Below are 23788 nucleotides of genomic sequence, written 5' to 3'. Positions count from 1 at the left end.
TCCGCCAAGCAATGTAGTTCTTCAGCGACATTTAGCAGAATGGTTGCCAAGCAACACACAGACGCAGACACAGACAATTTGTTTGCCGCAGTAATACTGATGTGATACGGTCACAGGTGTGTGTTTATAGAGTATTTTAAAACGGCTTCGAACGCAGCTCAGCCAATCATAATCAAGGACCGGAACTATCTGTGTTATAATATATATTATGCTACTTCTTAAAGCTACAGTCCGCGATTGATAAAATCTCCATTGCATCGCCCCACTTCTGTGCTTGTATTTGAGAGGGAGGGGGGGGCGAAATGCTACAGCGACTCCTCCAGGTGGGCGTGTAAGTAAGGGTGGGGGCAGGAGGCCTGTGGTGGCAGAGGTTGGAGCTGGATTGGAAACGGTTAAATTGAAGTTGGCAACTGACCATCTAAAAAGATAATGTTAGACTGTCAGACTCGACAGCTGCTGATCCTCCACCTACAACTAAGAAACAGCATATTGAATAGAAACTTGTGCGTGATCGTTCCCGGTACTGGATCAAAATTGGCTCAGCATTCATCCTTTGTGTAATAGAGACCAAAGAAAATAATATAACACCTAATCAGAGAACTTTTTTTTTTTTTCAAATTCTGTAACAGTACAAAAAAGTACAAAGTATACAAAAACAAACAAGCCTTAACCACTGGTAAGCACCTTAGCACCCTCACTATGTTTTATGTACTTTTGTGTATTCTCGTTCATATGTTTTTATGAACCAGGCTGCAAGGAGAATTTCCCCTTGGGGACAATGAAATTAAATTGAACTGAACTGAATGGAACTGAATTAGCTTAGGCCTTGGTTGACAAAATGATCATTTTACAGGCTATATTTTAGAGATATTTAATGGTAATCTGTATTTTTTTTTTTTTACAATGGATATATAGCAGTTTGGATAATTCTCCATATCTCCAGCAGGAGATGACAAGAAACATTGAGTTCCAGAATATGGAAATTCAGACTATCAGGGACATAAACGACCTGACAAACTCAGTATTGTCGGAGGTCTATGAATAATGACCTGACGGAGAGACCGCAATGGCAAATAATGTTCCCCGAGGTATAATAAGGGTTGCTCTGGTTAATGAGGCTATACAAAACAGAGAAAACACAAACAGCACAAACAAAATTATGTTGAATTTAGACCGAAGGGAAAGTCTTCCCTCTGGAAAACTTCTTTCTCTTGTGATTGATCCGGCATTTTAATAACTACGGGGACTTGGTATAAGAGGGAAGGGGTAGGATAGAATCGGGGGGGATGCACAGTAGGCAAGGCTCCGGGATATTTATCTTTGAATCATGCTCCCAATTAAAAGACTTGGAAAGCAAATAGATCCATAAATAAACAGATGGTTTTGCAGTTGCCTGGGGCTCTGTAAACAAGATGGATTTATTTATAACACTGCTCTGTCATTGGAAATGAAATAAGGCTGCGTAATGGATGTCAGGAAGATAAAGAGTTTGGCATACTGAAAGTGGACCTGGTCTTCAGTAGCTCCTTTACTCCGTGAAGCTTTCATCAAGTTCAGCACTGTAATACCAGGCTCAACTCAGCTGCCATCTGACTGTTGTCCTGCATCTTTATTATCTGGCATTCAAGGGTGGAAGCAACTAATGACTCACTCACTGACTCACGTTACTGTAATTGAAGTTGAAAAGTACTTATTAAAAGTACTTTGTTAAATTGAAGTACTTTTCAATTTAACTTATTTTTTAATGTCAGTTATTTGGCTTTTACTTGAGTGTGTTTTTACTTAAGTATTGTACTTCACTACACTTTAAATCACATCCATTACAGAGGATACATTTTTTGGCTCCACATTAGCATCACATCAGAAACTGGCCAATTGGCCAATTGTGGAGCCATTCACAGTGAACCATTAGTCAGCAGAGAAGAGAAATCTGGCTTGGTTTGTGCCATTTATGTTTTTTTATTTTATTTCCAATTTTTCAAATGAAAAGAATCTAGTTTGAACTCTGTCCTCTCGTACTTTTATACTTATACATAGAATTGCATGGGGAAGATCATATCTTGCACTGTCCTCTTTTGTAAAAAGTAACTCAGTAAAGTTTAATGTGAGTACATTTTAAGTGACTACTACTTTTACTTCAGTAGAGTTTTATACCAGTAATTTATATATCAGCAAAGTAACAGTACTTCCACTTGAGTAGGATATTCTAGTACTCTTTCCACCACTGCTGGCATTAATATTGTCGACTGTTGTATCAGGCCTATACATTGTCAGGTGGTGATTTTGTATTGATTGCTTCATTATTTGGCCGGTACCCAGCGCTCCTGGAGCTGTTAGGGATTGACCGCCTTACTGAAGGGCACTTCTGCAGGGTGGACACTCGGGGTCATGGTGCATAAAACCTGGAGGGCCTTCCAGTTACAGTCTCCTACCACTAAGACAGCTGGATAAACTAGCATTCCACCTATCTTTCAGTATCAATAGGATCCTACTTTTACATGTATGATCCCAGGAATATTCTGCTATCAACTCCATATTATGTTTGTTTCTGTGGGTGAGTTTGATGCATTTCTGTCTTTCTGAAATAGAACATTGCAACGGAAAGAGGATGGTTGTAAGTGAACTGTACATTTGTAAGTAAAGGCGTCAGCCAGTCTTGCAGTCAGTCCCCATGGATGGAACAAAGTCAGGGAGGAGAGGGTATTGATCAACCAGCTTCAACATGTGAAACGGCAGTGGTAGCACTCCCAGTGAGCTGCAGCAGCTGAAGCCCTTGTCCAGGGCCTTGCGGTGACAAATCTGCACACCACGAATTGTCTAACATTGAAGTTCATTCTTTTCTCACACAACACACACACTTTTGTTCTTTTGTCACACAACAACCAAGGCCACAATGTGCTGAATAGCACTACAAACCTTTGCAGTTCTTTTAGTTTTCTTTCTCTATTTACCTCCACATTATGTTGTACAATAATACTGCATAGTACATCGAATGATTTGGCACTATGAAGGCAAAAATCCACAAGGCCTTAAATCCATTAGCATCAAATCCTGTCATACTGAGTGAGGAAGGATTTTTTTAAAAGCACTGGATTAGTTTTATCAAAAGACAGGCGACAGGTGCAGAAATTCATGGTTTTTGTTTGTCTGGACATGATCTGGAGATTGCCTTTCTCCATAATTGCACATATCAGTCAAAGTTTTGCTTCTGCAAAGCTCACAGGAGATTGTTCACAAATCTCAACAATTCTTTAAAATAACTGTCATCTTTGAACAATGGATTTTCCTGTCCGAGAAAAGAACATTTCAACCCGATGTCATTGTTACACAATAACTGGCTCCAATTTGTCACAAAGAGAAAAGTATACCAGTGATTATTTTACAAACTGTTGGGTCTTAGAGTCCAACTAATAATTGGGTAGACTTACATATTATGACAACCGCACTTCAAATATTTCAAATATTTAATGCAATTAAATTCTTAAATAGTCCTGCTAGACTTTTTTGCTTTTGTTACAGTACCAGAGCTGTGATTTTAGAGATAGGGAGGGACACATTTCCTTGCATGCAAAGATAATAATAATATAATAACAATACTTTATTTATATAGCACTTTTCAAAACAAATGTCACAAAGTGCTTCACACAAACAAATCAAAACAAAAGGTGATAAAGGCAAAGTGAAGATAAAACATAAAACCACAGTCACACCAACTTCATCAGATAAAATGTCAGATAAAACAAGTTTACATTAACATAAATAAATAAATAAAATAAAATAAAACACAAATACAAGGGAGTAGAGTTATAGAAAGGCCTTCGGATAAAAATACATTTCCAGGAGTGTTTTAAAGGAAGATGCTAATATACAGCAGCAACTTGATAAAAAGTCCACCTACCTAAAGAGCACAATAGGCACTTTCACTTTGATATACTTTATTAATCCCCATAGGAGAAATACAGTATGTCTTTGTTCCCTCTCCTCTGGTTGGGGTTCAGCAAGCTGCTGCAGAGTCCCTGGAGTAGGTGGGGAAGTACTCCATCTTGCTCAAGGACACTGCGGCAGGTACGGCCGCACGGGAACCGAACCCGGCCCTCCAGGTGGGGGATGACATCACTAACCACCAGGCTATCCTGCTGCCTGTACTTCATAAACATTATTAGTAGAGGAACTCCTTTCCAAAGCGCTGTTCAGCCGTCTTTGGGAAAATCATTTACTGCAGTTTCATCACTCAACATCTCTAAAACATACTGTAGAGCGATGGTTCTCAACCTGGGGGTCAGGACCCCCCAGGGGGTCACAAGATAAATTTGGGGGGTCACAAGATGATTTATGGGATAGGAAAGAAACATGTTTCTACTATACAAATGTATTTTCATGCCCAATTTTTCTGACTTTCTCTAATTTTTTCTTTTTTCTTATGAAATACTGAATAGTTTTCAGCCTCTTGGCCCCCTGTGATAATCAAATGAAATAATCTGAAAAGGGAAAATCATTGTTTGGTTGAATTGTTCACCACTCTGCAGCCTGTGATGGGGGGTCACTTTGTTTTAAAGGGTCACAAGCCAAAAAGGTTGTGTGTGTGTGTGTGTGTGTGTGTGTGTGTGTGTGTGTGTGTGTGTCTGCTTTAGAGGATCCGGTCTGTATAAGTATAATCATTTGGTCAACCAAGGAATAAAGTTACCTAATTTGTTTTCATTTTGTGCTATTAATCATTTTGTAGGAGCAGGTGTTACATTTTTTCAAATGGATTTTCAAACTTTGGAATGAAACTCATGATTTATTGTTGTTTCCTTCTCTTACTTTTCTGTAGGAATTGGACATTGGGATAGATAGGAACTGGAAGGGGATCGGCATCTCTCTGCTGGTTATTCTGGTGGTGCTTTCCCTCATCGGACTATCCATCGTTCTTCTGTCAAGAGGTGAGGCTCGCTATAGATCTATTCACAAAAATGAGAATGGAATCACTTGCCTTTTTGAGTGCATTCTAATGGACGCAGTTTAGCCGAGGTTGAAAACAGCCAATCATCACTGATTTCAGAACAGACTGGAAGTCAGCCTGCTTCCATATTTTGTTTTCCTACTGCTCTTTAATTTGATTCAAAGCTTTGAGAGCAAGCACATTGATTCGATAATTTTCCATAACATTGTATATTGCAAAAAGAGCTGTGTAACACCCTGAATAGATTCACAGACAGTATTTAAGCTTAAATATTGAATAGAGTGACACCACAAACAACACATTGCATGGGTCATTTCATGGCCAATTCACAATATATTAATGTTTATACTGTACTTCTCATCATGGTTACTCATCTTATGTGCTTATACACTGTATCGTGCATACACTCATTTTAAAAATATTTGCTAGCATCTCTTAACCTCTCTATAAAATCAGTCAAGATCAAAGATTTTTTCTCATGGTCCAATTAGCTAAAACGCCACTCTGTGTTGTCGTATTAATATACTGCCTGCAGCTTCTCCTCTAACACTGAGTAGAGGACTGACTTTGTGAACTCATACAAAGTTTCTCGGAACTTGTACATCAGTAATGAGCTTTATATCATACAGTGCTATCAGCTCCCGCTGGAATTAGAAATTGTTCCCATATCCCCAGAATAATTATCTCGGATAGTATCACACTCACCTTTCCATCAATTGTTCCACTTTAAAAAGGTACCCACAGCAAAATCGTCAACGTTAATTTAACTCTGAGAGTGTGAAAATCAACTCTGTGTCATGTGTTTCTATAAGTCCACACCATCAGAGTTAATTTGAGACAGTTTTAGATGGTTTTGAAGAGCTCAATGATTGGAAAAACAACTCTCCAATCAATACTTGTAAACTCAAATTATTGTCACTGAAAAGTCAATACTTATTAACACTGGAAAATGTCCTGTTTATTACTGAATCATCCCCCTTTTCAGTGGCCTTGGTTCCATAAGTAAATTTCCGATTCATTTTCTCCATGGACATTTCAGAAAGACTTTACAAAGACGATACAAAGACTTTTAAGCTAACTGGCCTGGCGACTAATGCTCACCTTTGGAGTGGATAACGTTTCTATGGTAACAAGTTACAAGGAGTTCAGGAACAAAACACGATTTCTTAACAACAAAGCTGAAATCATATTGATTGATGTCTTCTACAGGAACACATATAGCCGTATCACAATCTGATAGTTCATGGTAACTGTAACTTGTATCATTAAAATATCATGGCTAATAATCAAATTCCCAATGGGAAAAATGAATGGGAAATCTACTTCCAGAAACCAGTGTTTCAGCTCTATAACGACTGAATTACAGCTTTTAAATAAAGTTATTCGGGTCAGTTTGGTCTGTGTTAGTAGACATTCACAACAGTTTAATGTGTTCCGTCTAATTTATTATGCCTTAATTTGCATTTTTATTTATTCATTGTAATACATTCGTTATCATATGTATTGACCAAAATACACACGTTTTTGCAGTGAATCAATCTGAGCTTTTTTCCATTTATCAATACTCAGGATATGTTATCCCTTGTGCCATAATCCAAGGTGAGCATTCATACAGAAGTCCAATAAACAGTATATACTACCATACAAATGAGTACCATAGAAAACATCAGGCTATATCATCATAAATCTACAGCACCATAAGACAGCAGCAACATTCACCAGCTTCCTACTCTAGCTTTCGGGGTGAGTGAGTGTAGGCAAGGCATTGGGGTTATCAAGAGGGCACCGTCCTTCACCAATGTAATAATTACTTGCTGACAATTTGTGCAGATGGAAATCTAAAAAAAAAAAGAAAGAAGACAAAGCAGGGACTGTATAGGAAGATGTTTGGAAGGGAGTCACTGCAGTGTGAAAGCTGATGAAAGCTGGCTTTGATGTTTGTGAAGTACTCCTGATTACCACTCAATGGTAATTCTGGTTTCCCAATTATTTATGGTAAGATACAACTTTGTGCAGATGCAGCATATATCCTGTCCTACACTGCTATATCTCCAATTCAGTAAATACAGTGAAATGACAAGTCAAGTGCAGAGGACATTGATTTCCTTTTCTTTTGTTTTCTTTTGTCGTTGGTAAAGATTGTTTAAGGTCTGTGGTTTTCATTTCACCCTGTCATTTTCACAACCTTATACGGACCTTGAGCAAATTAAAAATGTGATCAGTTACTGGCAACAAATGCATCCTAATTTTTTTGATGCAGAGTAACTAATATTCAGTTTGATAACTGATTGATTGTAGTTAGGTTATTTAATGTGTTCATGATTTATTTTCCGTTTCCCCCTGTAGATGACGGTGGTAAATCCTTTGGCTCTCAGTTGACTCTGGATGACCTCTTTCAAAGAAACTTCCAAGTGCATGATCCTGATGCAAAGTGGATCAATGGTATGTATGTCAAAGGTCTGGACTTGAAATGGCTTCAGACTTTACATTATACGTTCTGAGGTGATATTGTTTGAAATGTTGTCAGTCACCTTCATGTTTACAGTCTTTGAGTTAGTTTTTCTAAAAGGCCTGTTGTTTAGACTGAACATGCAGTGGTCACACAGAGGAGAAGGAGACCGAGAGGAGTAAATGTTCATTGTTTTAAATGTAATTCAATGTGAAAGGCACTGCATTTTTAATATAGACTTTAATAAACTCTATTATAATTTCAGATGCCAGTGTTCTCTGAAAGACATTTTGAAAGCAGCCACACTGCCGAGCATTTCATTTTTCTTTTTTTCCCCACTCTCTTTTCTCCTCCTCTGCTCCTGTATCTGTCCTGTCTGTCCCTACTGCCTGTGCTCTGGAGGCAGAAATAATCTCATTGGTTGAGTTAAATCTCAGTGGGCGGAGTTAGCCTGAAGCCCAGTGAAAAAGGCAGGAGGTAAGAGAGGAGGAAGCAAATATTATGAAACCTACCAAATTGCTACTACCTGAAAAAAAATGCAAATTTCCCCACACTAAGTTATCTAATTAGCCTCACTGACCTTCCAAATTCAAATCAGCCATACTAGCCTGTAGCTATCTAGGTAAGCTAGTTAGTTAGCCTGCTGGCCTGTAATCATTAATGCCATGGTCAAGAACTAATGAAAAAAGCTAGCTAACTTGGGCTGTTGTGGTTCTTTTGCTCCGCCCACTGAGGTTTAACTCAACCAATGAGATTATTTCTGCCTCCAGAGCAGATATGTCTCTGAGAAATATTTGTTTAACTGTAGCTTCAATCTGCGCTTAATTTTCCCAGCAGGCGACTCTAGTGCCAGCTACTCTCTCATTCTGCCTTCACTCCCTGTGTGTCAAATCTGTTCCTTTTGTCGTTCTTTTTCATATTGTATTTGCAAATGTTAACACTCACCGAACTGAATTCAGCTGGTCGTTTCTAAGGGCAAGGCTTAAACGGTTTGTGGCTCATCAGAAAGAGGACACATCTGTACACAAGCCCTAGAGGAGAGATACGCATATAATTTTATATTCAACCCTGTTTACAGCATCACTATAAAGGTTGGAATTTCTGACCAGAAAAATTTGTCCTCTAAATGAAGCAGTAGCAAAATAATTTCAGTTCCTTCTCTGATTTATGACAGATGAGTATCCCACCAGTGAGGAAATATATTTTTCCTTCTGAAATATTGACAGAAGTATAAACCTTCCAGATCCAATTACTTGAAAGTTTATGACAGCATATATTCTAATAAAATGAAAAACTCCCAGAGGACGTTTATCAGCCTGAGGTAATCGGCTGACTTACAGTGTAAGCTACTTGTGTCAAGTCAAGGAATGGGAAATGGCATATGTATAATGTAAAATAGAGGTGAAATGAAGAAAATGAGGCAATAATTGTATGCCCTCAGTATTTTTCTTTCACAGGTTTGCAGCTAGGTAGCTTCAAAATAAGCAGGAGCTTGGTTGAGCTGAAATTTTAGATATAATTAGGGCTACACAGAGGAAATAATGGGGCAAAAGAAAGAGCCATACACTGATTATGAAATACAACAATTCCTGCATCTGCAAACTCATTCTTAACAGCATGCTCAGTCAAGAAATTATCACGAAAAACATATCCCACCTGTTCCATTTGCAATATATATCATCTCAAAAGCCCCCAAAGTAAACATCAAAGCTTTCAAAGGAAAACAAGGCTATAATTTACCTTGAAAATCTTTCCAAAAAAAATCCAGTAATTGAAGAGCCTAAACAGTAAACAATAATAAACAGAAAAACAAATCCAAAAGAGCTTTGATAAGTTGACTGAAAAGTTTATCACTGTAACTTTTAACTTTTCAGACTACTTTGAAGCCGCTCTGTCTTACGATTTTATCATGCAGAACGCACCGCAGCGAAAAAAGGTTTTTGGATGGCATCATATCTAATAATTACTGACCCAGTATCTGGAAGATCAGCAAGGGATTTCAAGCATTATGGATTCGAAATTTAAGGCTTTAAAGTGAATCTGTGGCAGAGTTAGTATGAGGAGTATATGAAAGGGTTTCAGTCTAAAATGAGATTTCAGCCATTTGAAAAAAAAACTGACGCCTACTCTTACAAACTGATTAAAGCAATGAGTCATCTAAAGACATGTGTTTGTAAAATAATCACAGTTATGATAGAATAATCTGTGTTTTTTTTTAAATGCTTACTCATGACACCAGCTGGGGTCCAAAATATGGAAAATGGAAATCTATCCCATGACTAAGACTAAGAGTTATATTTCATTTGACAGCATAGCTTTGGCAGCAGAAGTAAGTAGTCATACACCATTCTTAGCCTTTGACGTGACTGTGTTACATAATTAAGCTCACTGCTTGCTGGTACAACTCTTTTTCTGAACAGCTGAGCAGGCTGTTTCAAGCCAGGAGGGTCAGCAGTCCCATTAGCCTCATGCTGTTGACACCGATAGCGAATTATGGGGTGTAATGTTGTGAATTAGGTGTAAGTGAAGGTATGGTACAGAACGGTGTAGTGCAGTACGGATCTGATGAGTGCTGAGAGTGGATGTGTGTGTTCTTTCCTCTAACATCCATGCTTGGTTTCTATGTTGTCAACCAAACAGAACAAGGGAAGGTTAAGGGACGGTTAGATCCTGTGGATTTGTAAATATTTGAAGAATTTCAGGTAGCAAAATTGATCTGATTGATTGATTGATTGATTTATTGGGTATAAAAAGGTACTACCCAAACCCAAAGGATAACGCGTAAAAGCATACTTAAACACTCGTTTCCAACATGGTCCTTGATGGTATACAAAAATCAGAACAAAACAATATACAAAAAACGGATGCTGAAATGGATACTAACATGGATATACAGTACATAACCACATGCGATGAACCCAGGGTCATTTATCTTCACAGAAAGCCCATTTTACATCAGAAAAATTATCAAAATGCACATTTTATTCAATATTTAATCCTTCAAACTAAATAATTTATTGGGCCCTATTATGTAATATACCACTTTACCACTCTGAGTGCAAAGATTAATAATCTAATAAACCCCATGTTCCTGCTTTCCCATGTTGGGTCACAGTTACCGTTCGGGAGTGAAACCCTTTATGGACAGTGGGAGAAATCTTTGTCTAGCCGTCTCTCTCTTTCCTTTGTCTTAAAGACACTCATCCAACAGACTCCTGTGCGGCAAATATCATGAATAACACATCAAGTACCACTTTTCGTGACAGAGCAGTCCTCTTCTTTTGAGGCTCTCTGGCGAACGGTTTGAGTCTGGCTGTTTGTATGGGAGCTGTCAAGCTGTCTCACCCTTCCGTCTTCTGACAGGACTGCTGGGGTTGGCTCCTCTCAGTCACGCTCGGGTTTCCACTCCTGAGAGCCGGACCTTTGCAAATCAACCTGTTCCTCCTGAATGCTGCCTCTCTCACCGCTGCAAGAGCCGAAGCGAAAATCCTCAAGTGATCTCAGAAAAGTTTATTTTATTCTTCTTGGCTAGTTCAGAAGATCTTTGTGTGCGGAAGTATAACAAACCCATGAAGGCGGGCTTCGTTAAAGAATGCATCAGTTCTTAGAATTGTTCAAAAGGAGTGAATACGATTGAAAACTCACAATGAAAATATTTAATACAAAAGAGCATGCTGACATTACCTTGTTGAAAGATCTCTTTGCTTCTGTCTTCACAGTGATTGTTGAAGCGGTTATAGATTTTCTTTAGTCCTTTGTGTCTAAGTCTGACTTTGTCAGCAGTCACACTCAATGCCTTAGTAGAAACAGGTTTGTTTTAGTTGTAAATTTAAACTGAAGAAAGGTTTCAATAAAACTGTACTAACTATGTAACCTTGTGACAACAAGGCTTGTTGGTTACAGCAATAGCCACATAACCCTGAATTCACAGGTTCAACTTTCTAATAGCCAGATACTAAACCTCTGCCTAACAGTGTTGGGGTCCTTACTGGAAAAAACGAATAAATTACACATTACTCGTTACTTTTCTTAAAAGTAATGAATTACTTTACGTATTACTCCCCGAGAACAGTAATTAGTTACAATACTAGCTACATTACTTTTGCGTTACACCCTAAAACGATTGTGCTAGGCTTACCTAATGATGTACAGCTAAGCCCACATTAGCCAGACACAAAATCTTTCTTTGAAGGTTTTTAATAAAGATAGAGCCTACAGCATTAAATTCTGACTTTTCGAGTTGTCGGCTCATTCATGTGTGCTCTACCTGTAGTTCCAATATTTCTGACATGACTTTAAGGCAGGATAAGACGAGGGGAATCTCTCATAGATATTACGCCAATAAAGAGGTTAAAGAGGCTAAAGAATGTAACGCAAATAACAACCTATCTGTTTACTGCACACAATTTGCAGTATTTACTGTGTCCTCGGATCACTGATGATACAAGTATTCCTTTATTATTCTCAGTGCAGTCCTGGACAATATAATGTTTGATCCAATAGTTTTTTTTTCATACATTTTTGGGGAAAAAGTTGTATGTGGTAGGCTACTAGAAAGCATCAGACATAATGTAAAAACTCATGTCGATTGCCATGTGATACCAGATGCCTCGGCTCAATTAGTGGCTCTCCAGATGCCTCTTTGTGTGTCTGGTGAGCTACAGAGACACCTGACTTGATGAAGGCTCCAGAGTGGCATTTGTTTGAACACCTGCTTCACCGCCATAGACAACAAACCTCACCCTTTTCCCTGCGCTGCCGTGCCATTTACGTCAGCACCGTGGCAGCTGCTCCAAACTAAAATGCTCAATCAACTCGGGTGACATTGCGGCCTGAGCATCACATTCCTGATTTGTTGGTGCCGCAGCGGGGCGCACAGAGACAACCTGCAGAAAGAAGAGCGTCTTACGATTTCAGGGCATTTAACGATAGGGGGAAAAAAGATGGAAACGTACGAAAAAATAAGGGTGAAAATGAAACAAACATACAGAAGTTCAGAGCTCCTTTGTACTGTATATTCTCAACACTCAACGTCAATAATTTTAGCAGTTTGGGCTTTGAAATTAAGTTAAATGTCAGTGGGTTTTGTGTTGCCAAAGACAGTCAGTTGCTGGGTCTCTACTTTCAGTGGCCTCAGTTTGTGCTTGAAACACTGGAAACACTCTAACATCAGTACATAAAGTACATTTTTGAGCTATGCAAACAAGTTGAATAGATTGAACTGTGCGACAAGTTATTTGGACAAGGACTCCCTTTTAAGAGTCTGCCTCCTCCTCAGAAACAGCCTCTGCTTGCCCATTAGTAGGTCAGTTTGGATCTTAAAGGGGCAATAAGTCAGATTTTTTGCTGTCCCATAGCACAAAATGACCATAATGTATCTGCATGGGGTTAATAGGGTTGTTGATCAATGCCAGTGAGTCAACAATTACTTGTCCAGGTGCTGAGCTTTTGGCTTTCAAAAGTCACTTTCTGGCATGTACTCTGGTTTGAAACGGAAACTCTCCACCCATTGGAGTTTCAAGACTCTCCCAATTCCCCGCCCAACCTTCTCACATTTCTCTACTGCTCAACGGTGCTATGAGCAAGTGACCGGCCATCGCAACACATTTTGTTTAGCCAAAAAGCAAATAACAAAGCAGTATTATTATTACAGTATGTTGCAATCGTAATATATTAACTCTTCATTACAATTTTCCGTTGGATCTCTGCTCTAAATAGCTAGCTCACTCGTGAGGGATGAGGATGTAGCAGGAGATAAGGTCTATCCATGTTGTTGCAATTCCTACTGGTTACTGATAGACATTGACAAAAGTTATAGATTACTCACTTCCACTTAAAAAGCATTGTGTCTGTATTTTATTGTGGATAAGGATCCTTTGAGCTAGAATACCTCATGCACAAGTACAACCTCAGGATAAGATGCAACTCTTTCACTGCCTCACCCTCAAAACTCCTCCCCCTGATACAGACTGCCAACAGAACCGCTGGCTCTAATTTTAGTCTTTGCTATAGTGCTATAGTCTGGCTCTGATGCTCTGATGGTGGATACAGAAACACAATAAAAAACGGTTTTATTAGGTGATTGGGGGCACTTTGGCTAGATGAGCAATGTCAAATCAACAATGAAAATCACCTCAGATGCTTTTTCTGATACTACAGTGCAGAACCTGGCTACTTGTTGCACACCTGCATATTGAAATGCATTTAACAGGAAGGTTTACCTCAGTTGGATAATAGTGTAAACAGTGGCGTAAGACAGGATTTAATTTAATTCTGGGGTTTTCAGAACAATGGCAAGTCATTCGATAGCTGGGACACTTTTAATCACAGGTGAGATTGCGTGTCACCATCCTCAGAGCCTTTTCTGATGGAAGTGTTGTCAACTCAGTGGGACAATAGCCCTGTTTTCAGAGTACTTTTGCTGTAAAATGTTTTTATAACCATCAATTTGATTAATGTGAGGCATATAAAATATGAAAAAAAAGAGGGGAAAAAAAGACTGTGTTTTGTTTAACTGCAGGTGGGGATATCTAAAAGACAAGAGCTCTTTTGAGGATCACTCGCATACCCCCGTTAATCACAAGCAATCCATCTGTCTTTCATGTTTATTTTCCTATCATTATACTCCAAAGTATTTTGAGTGTTTACTGTTTTATAGCCCTCTTGCCTGAGATTGATGCCTCAGAGCTTATTCGCTGACATTTACATGAGATGGGGACCTTGAAATGATTTAGACCTGTCAAAAGCATTAATGAAATTCAGGCCTCCCTGGATTGTAAAGTTGGTTTGGGATTAGATTAGAGTTATTGCAGCCACTCCTGTCATAGTTTCCACTGTCGGAGGTTGAAGTGTAATCTCATTGAGCCAAGTTGTCACAGATAGATCCTCCTAAATGAGCCTTTGTTGTTGTTGTTTTTTTCCATCTCTCTTGTCAAACACTTCTCTTCAGGGGGCAACACATTGGCAGCCGTCCCTTCATCTAATTGTTAGCTTGCCTATTGTCTGCTGTGAGGTATTGAGTGTGTATCTGTGTGTATACTTCATTATTTTAAAAGGACTTCATTTTGTAATCCACTTAACCACTTGCCAGTGTCTCTGACTTACTGTGACCTCTTTTCAACAAATTGCACTTTTCCAGCAACCCTAATTATCTTGTGTAGGAAGATGGAGATATTTTGTAGATGATTTAGAAATTGGTAAAAGAAAGAAAAAAAACAAGCCCCATTATAAAATCTACTCTAATCTAATCTAATGCAGCCACAGGCCATGCCTTCACATCCTAGTGTGGGAGGTGTAAACCTCCACCAAGGCTGAACAATTCTCCAACTTTCTGTTAGACCCAAAGACATCACTGCTATCACTTCAACTTAAATTGATTTCTTGACCCTGCAAACACACCCTTAGGATTCGTAGTCAAATCTCTATCTGTTAGTTTCATAGTTGTGGCTAAAAAACAATAATAGTCTGATGCTCTATCTGTCCAAAATTTAATGGAAACCACCTCCGCAGATAATGACTCAAACCCTTCATATCTGTATTTTTTCTTTCATCATCCCTCTGTCTGTCCTAGAGGAGGAGATCATTTTTCAGAGCTGGGATGGAGATATTTTGAAAGCCAACACACACAGCAACGAGACAGACCTCCTACTGAAGAACACCACATTTGTGAGTACTACTACTTACCCTGCAAAAAAAAAAAAAAAAAAAAAAAAAAAAATTCTCAAAACTTCTCAAATTCCTCAAAACAAGTGAGAAATTCTGCCAATGATTTGAGATAATTCGGCTTATTTCCAACGCAGTTTCACTCATTTCATGAATTTTCTACAGGCAAGTGTCAGTATCTTGGAACAAGGCTGAATACCTGAGTTGTATCAAGAAAATGACACCAGATTCAAAAATAAGTATTGAAATAAGATGATTTGCATTGAAAACAAGTGAAATTATCTTGATTTTTCTCACTTGTTTTAAGAAAAGTAAGATTCAATAGTAATAGTAAGAGTCAATGGTAGATAAAATTACTTGTTAAGATTGATAATTTTTTGCACTGTATTCTTTGGGCTGCATGCCTAATCATTAGTCTGGTACTTTACTTTGCCCTGAGCAGGTATCATCACTCTGATGTATCCTTAGGCTGCCTCAAGTCTCACTGTAACTTTTTACACTGATCGCAGATTGTGAGAAAACTTTTGGGGGATGAAGACTGTTTTACAATTGTACCTTGGAAAAATTAATGAAGAAAACTAAACTGATTTATTGTGAAAAAATATGTCACCTATCTCTGGTTCTTCCCCCAGGCAACATTTAAGGCCTCTAAGTTTGCAGTTTCTCCAGACCTGAACTATGTTCTTCTGGGATATGATGTCAAGCAGGTGAGAACCTCTTAATATTCCAGATACATGTATTCCAATATTGTTGTTTGGCTCGGGGCGGCTCATGCTGGAGGTTGACTGTTCATTAACTAAAATAGAGACATGCATGCTAAAAAGTTAAAATGTACCAAGGAAAATATATATTTTTTTAGCTTCTTATGCATTACTTTCTCTCTCTGTTCTCATATTAGAATCTGTGAGTCGGACTGTGAGCTGCTGAGTCTAACTTTGATCTAACGCTTGATGTACATGGAATGAAATGAATAGAAGAGTTTTGTCAGGAGTTGACAATTATGGAATTGCTTGGAATTGCAGTATGCACAATGTTAAGGAAGCATGCTAATAGTTCAGAGGGAGTGATGCTTGGCTTTTTTTGTCCTTTGGAGTTTGAGGTTGCATTACAGCTTTGTCATTAAGGGCTATAATCTCCCTCAGAGAGCAGAGCTGATAGACTTAAAGACATTATAATGTGAATTCTCAAGGCGTACTTGCATATTGATGCTTTGTTGCCCCAGTAAGCATCTGTTTGCTCCATCATGTCTAGACATAAACTCATTTTATCTCTTGAAGTCGAACTGCAATTCATTTTTAGCTGTGCTATTCAGTATTCTCCCAATAAAACCCTACTATTCTGTAGTATGTTTTTCGAAAAGATACTACAGTATCCAGCGGGTGACAGCATCAAGGGCAAATAAGAGAGGCAAGCACCTTTTTAGTCTGTTTGCAACAATGATCTGCTGCGGTGTTGCAGGCTGTTTTGATGCCTGTGTTGTGTCTGTGAATTGTGTGAATTTGTGAGGAAAGGTCATCCTGTGGGTGAATGTCTGTGGAAATGTCATCGTGCAAGTCAACTAAAGTGGACCAAAAATAGGGCCAAGAGAAAGCAAACCCAGTTTAACAGTAACACATTGTCCACACTCTTGTGGACCCTGTAACCAATCCTGAAACTAACGTGTGCTACATGGAGATTTCCGTGAGAAGTATAAACAAATAGCCACACAGGCGGGCCAGCTGTGTTGTCGTTTTCACCTCTTTTCTAAAGCTTGTTGTCACTTGTCAGATTCGGAGTCGTAGCTTTTCCGTTTTAACTAGCTCCTCTCCTCTCTCTCCCCCTCCCCTCCCTGAAAAAAATTCTGGTAATGGCGGAATCGATGAAGCGAACGAGTAAACGTTTTCAACTAGTAAACTTGCTACCTACCTCTTCACTTGTCACTGTGGGACATGTAACCTTCAGCGGGAGAAAAATCTGGCAAAGTGAGACTGGTAACCGGCGATATTTCTCTGTAGGTACGTTGCAGGTTTGCTGTGTGTGTGTTTACAAATGTGTTGCAGTTTCTGTCACCCTCTAGTGGTCAGAAAAAATTGCTTAGTGTAGCTTTAATAACTATTATTCATTCATTCATTCATTTTCCATACCCGCTTATTCCTATTCAGGGTCATGTGGGGCTGGAGTCTATCCCAGCATGCATTGGGCAGAAGGCAGGGAATTATGCTAGACAGGTTGCCAGTCCATCACAGTGCGAACACAAACACACATCCAGATCATACAGCACAAAAACCTCTAGGCCAATGTCTGAATTTGATGAGGCTTATCGCAAGTTGAATCTGATTGGCCGATTACAGTCTGTTTTCAAACAGAAAGCTAATTTGACATCCATTGCAGCCACTGAAACACAGCACAGTGACTGAAAATTACAAGGGCCTTTTCATTCGGTGTTGAAAGAAGGCACAGTTTAACACACAACACGTTTTTAATGCGATTCACATTCCTCGCTTTGCCTTCATTTCATCAGCAAACAGCTCCTCAAAGCAAAACCTACACATCTGGGAGTGCTTGGTGTTTACAATGCACAAATGAAGTACACCATGTAGCAGCTTCAAAAGTAAACACAAGATGAATCATTTAGGCCTAATCACTCTCAACTCAAGTTCATTTAAAATGCCAAAACAGACTGTGAGGGAAAACACCGCTCAAAGAGAAACTTGGTATATGGTGTATATATATGGATAAATATGGTATGCGCTTTCTATATTTTTCACCATAGAGGCAAAACACTTACTAAAGATTGAATTTTGGCTCACAGAGAGCAATCTTTCTCGGTGGAACAGTGTTATATGTGGTGTTATATACTCTGAAACAGTGGTTCAGGGACCCTGACAGGCCCTTGAGGGGGTTCAATGGGTCCTCAGCCAAGTGAGAAATAGTAAAATTTTGCTCTCATTTCATTCAAAAGAGGTTAGCACAATGAGAAAATGTATAAGAATGACTATTCTGATTGGTTTCATTTTCATATCAAAAACCCTATCAAATAAGGGACAGTGGACTAAAACACATCTATCTGGGAGTTTGGAAATCCCTGCTCTATTTTGCTATGCCTATGCAGCATAAATCAAATGCCTGAATACAAAGTTGTAAATTAGCTTGTTATGAATATTCAGTCCCCTTATACAATGACAAAGACGTCACAACTGTAGTACTGTAACTTGCTTTATCTGTTTCTGAATTGCTGCAGTCTGATTTCACAATGAATCAGATACTGAAAATAAATGTGCCGTATTTCCCTAAGGTTTAGCATACATTTTACTGGCAGCAGCCTTTCAGTAGTTGCATAGCTACAGTTTGCTGGTAGTTTAGACCACCTGCAAACACTGAGTTCAGAAAATAAGGGGGTAACTGGCCTACAGTTGACCATACAGTGATAATAGCTGGATTGCATTTATGTTTTGGATACTGATTCTAAGGATGTAAACACTCTTCATGTGGATCTCTGGCACACAGGTTTATTTAGACAGCAGGCCCACAGTAATTTGACTTACTCAACTCAACTCAACTCAACTATTTATATAGCACCTTTCATACAAGCATGCAGCCCAAAGTGCTTCACATAGCAAAATTACAACAATAAAACAATACAATTTTAAAAAATCAATAAATAAGAGTCATTAAAATAAAATAAAAATACAATAAAATAAACACAAGGGATAAATGTAAAAACCAATGATTAGAACTTAAAAACTAAGGCTATAACATTACTTACGCATCACATCTGGTTGATTATACCACTTCTTAAATGTTGTTCATAGTACTGTGGAGTTCGGCCATTGCTATTATTATTATTCCCATTCTGCTCCAAGCTCTTTGATCAACTTGCTGTGACAAGCAGTTTGACCTGCCCAGTCTGTCACAGTTCATAACCTGACACTCTTGAGATGACACCAAGCAAACTTCTACTATCCACTTCACATGCAGCACAGTGTGCTAATGTAGCAATCGCACTTGACCACATGAAACACTTGACACACAGAGGTCAAACCGCTTCAACTCTCTTGGTGCAAAAGGGTAATTTGAGCAAACAGCTTTTTGCCCAAAAAAATCTTGTATTCCTTTGATGGTTGTAATTTGCCAAAGTAAAAATAATTTCCCCTGTAAAGAAGAATTGAATCAGGCAAGTTGTTATGCGAGCAGCTGTTTACCATTGTACCAGCATTTCACACCTAAAACAAGGGGTTTCATATAACATTACAATCTATGTCAGACGTCTCTAGGGTCTTTCACTCATCAGTATGAAACGCAACAATGTGCACAGATTTATACAAGCCCGACAACACATTAAATATTGAGTCACAGTGCACAAAGGCTTTCATTCTTGATCAGTGTGATTTAAGGAGCGAGTAAGAGCTTCTTTATTATGCTTTACTCAAGGCTAGTGCCAACATTCAGTACATTATGTTCTACATTTCTTTGTGCCAAACCGATAGTAATCCTCACAGGAACATCAGCCTTTGTTACTTTATCAGCAGTGCAGCTGGAAGCAAAGGTGAAACATAAACTTCAATGATTGTTAATCTCCATTTAATACCTGTATCATATTTGGTTGCATTTGAACAAAAGCCTGCATAAAGTACAGCACGAACTGCAGTTCACCAGTATGACATTTTTAATGTGATACTGCAGTTGCTGTTCATTCATGTTGCGTCAGACTTATTATTGCTAATATTTTTCCCTGGAATTTGGCACCATCAAATGTTTTTTCTCTTCGTATCGTCAGTGATTTAAGAACAACCATGCAGTGTAGTTTGAAGTGGGAATTAGTGTAGCCCAGAATATACTAGCTATATTAATATCTTGAGAGGAAAATCAGATCCAGTGAACAAGCTAGGAAAAATTAAAGTGTTTTCTGCCTTGGCCCCATGTTTATCATACAAACAAGCTCCCTCTTATTACTTGGGTTCTTATAACAGTGTATTACAGCTCTGAAGGAACCATGCAACAAAGCATTCAATACAATAACTGGTTTCCTTTCACTCTTTTAAAAGAAACCAGTAAACAGGATGTAAACAAACGTCTTTGATTGTACGCACATCAGTAGTGTGCATAAAAAACAACTGGGTAGCCATTATGCTGTATTCCATTCACTTGTATTAATAACGGTTCTGCAACTCAGTCGACAGAGAGCAACACACATTGCGAACACAAAGAGGGCACTTTTCTCTTTTTTGTCTGTAACCTTTATTTATCCAGGGAAGGCTGGGTGAGCATGCATGCTCATTTGCAGCCCTGCTCTGCTTCACATACACACAGATACACACTGATACACACCTGGGAGCCGCCCACTACCACAATTTCTATTGTTTTCAGCTCCACTGAGGCATCTCCGTTGCCAATATACCTTGCATAAAGGTGCAGTGAGTAAGATTTTTACTGACCCACACCACAAAATGGCAACAACGATTACTTTGCCAGGTGCTGAGATTTCAAAACTCACTTTCCGGCCTGTTCTTTGCTTTGGAAGAGAGAGTGTAGTTCCCCCACCCCACCCCCACACACACACACATACACACTCACACACACCTCACCCAACCATGCGCATTTTCAACTGCTGAATGATGGAGGATGGTACTATGAGACAAAACGATTCAGCTACGAAGGCTAAAAAGCCTCGTTCTCAAGCCAAGTCAAGTAAATGTCAAAGCATTTTTATTATTACAGTATTTTTCATCGTTATACATTAACTCTTCTCCAAAGGTTTTTGTTGGATCTCTGCTCTAATTAGCTAGCTTACTCATCTCTAATGTGAAAATGTGACTTTATATTTGTGTCAGTTACAGGCCACCGTAATCTGTGCCATGTTGCCATTCCTCGGTCGCCGACAGAGGTCGATAAAAGTCATCAATTACTTACTGCCCCTTTAAGAGCATCTCAGTGGCAGCCTGGCTGGGGATCAGCACTCTGAGCCCCCCAACAGTCCCAGCGCGCCCCACACTAAAATGGCAATATCACAAAACAAACAAGGAGCTTTCTGTTGTGGCCTAGCCACTCCAGTTCTGCTCCACCATTTAACATGGTGTTTACAGAGTGTTGGGGATGGGGGTGGAGGGCTGTTTGTGTGTGCGGAGGGAGTGTGCTCAGACATGATAATCAAAATGATCAGCTCCAGGCAGAGGCTCAACTGTTGATCCAGATCGCTTTAGATTTGCACTATTTCAGCTTTTCCTGTTGTTGTCCAAGCAATTTATTTTTCCTGTGAGCACAGACCCTGAAAGTGGAATGACTCTCTTCTATGTTGTACGTTTCTCAGGCAGAAGTCATTCAAACGACTGCAATGGAACGTACAAGAGAAGTACTACTACTATTACTACTAATAACAATAATAATACATTGAGTCGCACTGTAAGAAGCCTACACACACTTATATTTTGAAACATTTTATGCCTCACATGTCTTTTGGGGGCAAATCATTAGCAAGTTCTTCTACTTTCAAAAGGCAAGATGGCCCATTACCTGTGAGTACTTAAAATGAGAGTGATGTGGTAATTACTACTGCCTTAGACCTCAAATTTGAAGTAATTTCAACTCTACCTCTAATGGGTCATAAATGTGGAAAAGGTGGGCCTTACAATCAAACTATGAAAGCTTCGGCGATAGTGAGCACTTATGTTTGAAATCAAAAATGCCTCGATTTACAGCACAAGCCAGTTTCCTTCCTATCCACTTCTGTGCAGGCAAATGAAAAAGTGGCAACGTTTTTAAAGTTGAACTGAGCAATTATATATCTCTTTTTCTCCAGGAAGTCTTAAATAATTAAATCAAGTCCTGATGGCCATCATTTTGTCTGTGTAATGTAATAAATTTGCAGATTATTCATTTATTATTTACTGTATTTACTAATTTTCTCAGCCTCTCAAGTCTTAGTGCTCTAGTTGCAATAATGTCTGTATTCCATGACTTGTTCCCCAATATATTTAGAAAATCACTATGAAAAAAGAATACGTTGATTAAAGCAGTGCTGAACTTAAAGCCTACAGTTGGAGTGTCAGCTGATGTATGTGCAGTGATTGTGCACATTGATTTTGGGCTCCATCATCCTTTGCCAATCGATACAAACTTGCTGTGAGCTTTTGGGTCTGTCAGCTGCTCTTGGCAGTTTGAGAATAACTTTCTGCCAGGCTCAAATTCAGGTCTGCCTGTTGGCTTCATGGCAACCATAATGAACTGATTTGAAGAGGGTAGATAATAAGTGTGACTGTACCGCCTGGCACACACTGGAGGGGAGGTATGAGAAACATTTGACATCTGTTGCAACTTTTTAGACATCCAAATGAAATTAGCACGTTTAACAACCTATGTAAATAATTATATCTCCAAGTACTTTCAAATGGTGTAGTGGCATAATTTGTGCTGTATTTACAGATGGTATTTGCATAGATAACCCTAACCCTCAACAGCTCAGTAAGGTAACAGACACACATCTCCTCTACTTAACATTTGTTGGTTTCAGAACTGATATAGATTGGTTTTGACATATATTTGCAACTGCTTATGAAGCTATATAGCTATATATATATCTATTTATGCACAATATACCACATATTTAGTGGTTAGGGTTAGGGCTGTGAATACCTCAAACACATTTGTTTATCTGGACATATTTGTATACATATATTACCTACTGTCATTTTTATAATGTGGAACGCTGACAATGCATTTGCACAATGCACACTTGTTGTAATTATTTGTTGTATTATCTTTAATATCTTCTATTTGCTCCGTTCTTACCTATTACCTATTATTTGCTGCTGAAATGATCCAATTTCCCCACGGAGAGTGTTAAACATTCATCTAAATTCTGTGCATATATTACAGCAATTGTGGATTCTTTATGCTTGACCATGCAGCTTTTTCAAACTTGGCTTGCCTAGTGGTGATGTGAATCTCATGAACTGCGACATAAACAGTTATGTATTCAGTGCTTGATTAGAGGAAAATGTCAGTGTTGTTTAAGTTTTTTTACTCATCTCCATCATTTCTCTATCATTTCTGACTCCTACTTATCTCGATGGTAAGTCAATGCATGCAGGTGTCACCTTTTCTTTATCAGCTGCTCATAATGCTCACTTTATCTAAATGGACACCATCATGAATTGGCTGTGATGGAAAAACCCAAAGCACTCCACTGACTCATGAGGCTTTCATTCAGAAATATTAATTCAAGTATCAAGATTATAAAAATGAAATGTTTATAGAAGGATAGGTGGAGAAAAACATATATGTAGTTGTTGAAGCTCTGTAGCAGGGGTATGATGGTTCAAGGCTGGTGTGACAAGTCAGACCCTTGTTTACTTGAGCTCATTTACCCCGTCCATGCACTCCATACTACCTTGGAATAATTTAGAGTCAAGCAAAGCCAGATCCTCATTGAGATTCATTGAAATGCAAAAAAGGCTGGAAAGATAACCTTGCAATAAGTTATCGAGAGTCTGGTGATTGCGTATGTGTGCAGACTTTCAGAGCTCATTGCTCATTAAAAATGTTTGACTACAGATGGAAAAATAGTACTTTGTTAAATATTTTGATTTGGCAATGTACTTTTGCAGCCTGAAATGGATGGACATGTAGAAAAAGAGCTGCTCTTAAACTATTTGTGTGATATGGCTAAAAATACCAGAATTAAAATTGACAGATTGTATTTCGCCCTCATTCATTGTGCCATTTCACATCCAAGGTAATTTAATTATGCTCCATCATCC

At 38.7% G+C, this 23788-nt stretch overlaps 1 protein-coding gene across 1 annotated transcript in view; it reads left to right on the top strand.

The window, feature by feature from the left end:
- The first annotated feature begins 4260 nt into the window (after positions 1-4260).
- Positions 4261-23788, top strand: part of LOC139926529 (inactive dipeptidyl peptidase 10-like) — a 48985-nt gene continuing 29457 nt past the window's right edge. The window contains exons 1-5 of the mRNA XM_078286195.1: positions 4261-4278; positions 4814-4922; positions 7289-7384; positions 14962-15056; positions 15686-15760. Coding sequence (XP_078142321.1) covers positions 4261-4278; positions 4814-4922; positions 7289-7384; positions 14962-15056; positions 15686-15760 — 393 coding nt within the window. The remainder of the gene's footprint in view (positions 4279-4813; positions 4923-7288; positions 7385-14961; positions 15057-15685; positions 15761-23788) is intronic.

Source organism: Centroberyx gerrardi, chromosome 10 (genome assembly GCF_048128805.1).
Source record: "Centroberyx gerrardi isolate f3 chromosome 10, fCenGer3.hap1.cur.20231027, whole genome shotgun sequence".
Classification (NCBI taxonomy): Eukaryota; Metazoa; Chordata; class Actinopteri; order Beryciformes; family Berycidae; genus Centroberyx; species Centroberyx gerrardi.
This window is presented reverse-complemented; position numbering and strand designations above follow the sequence as displayed.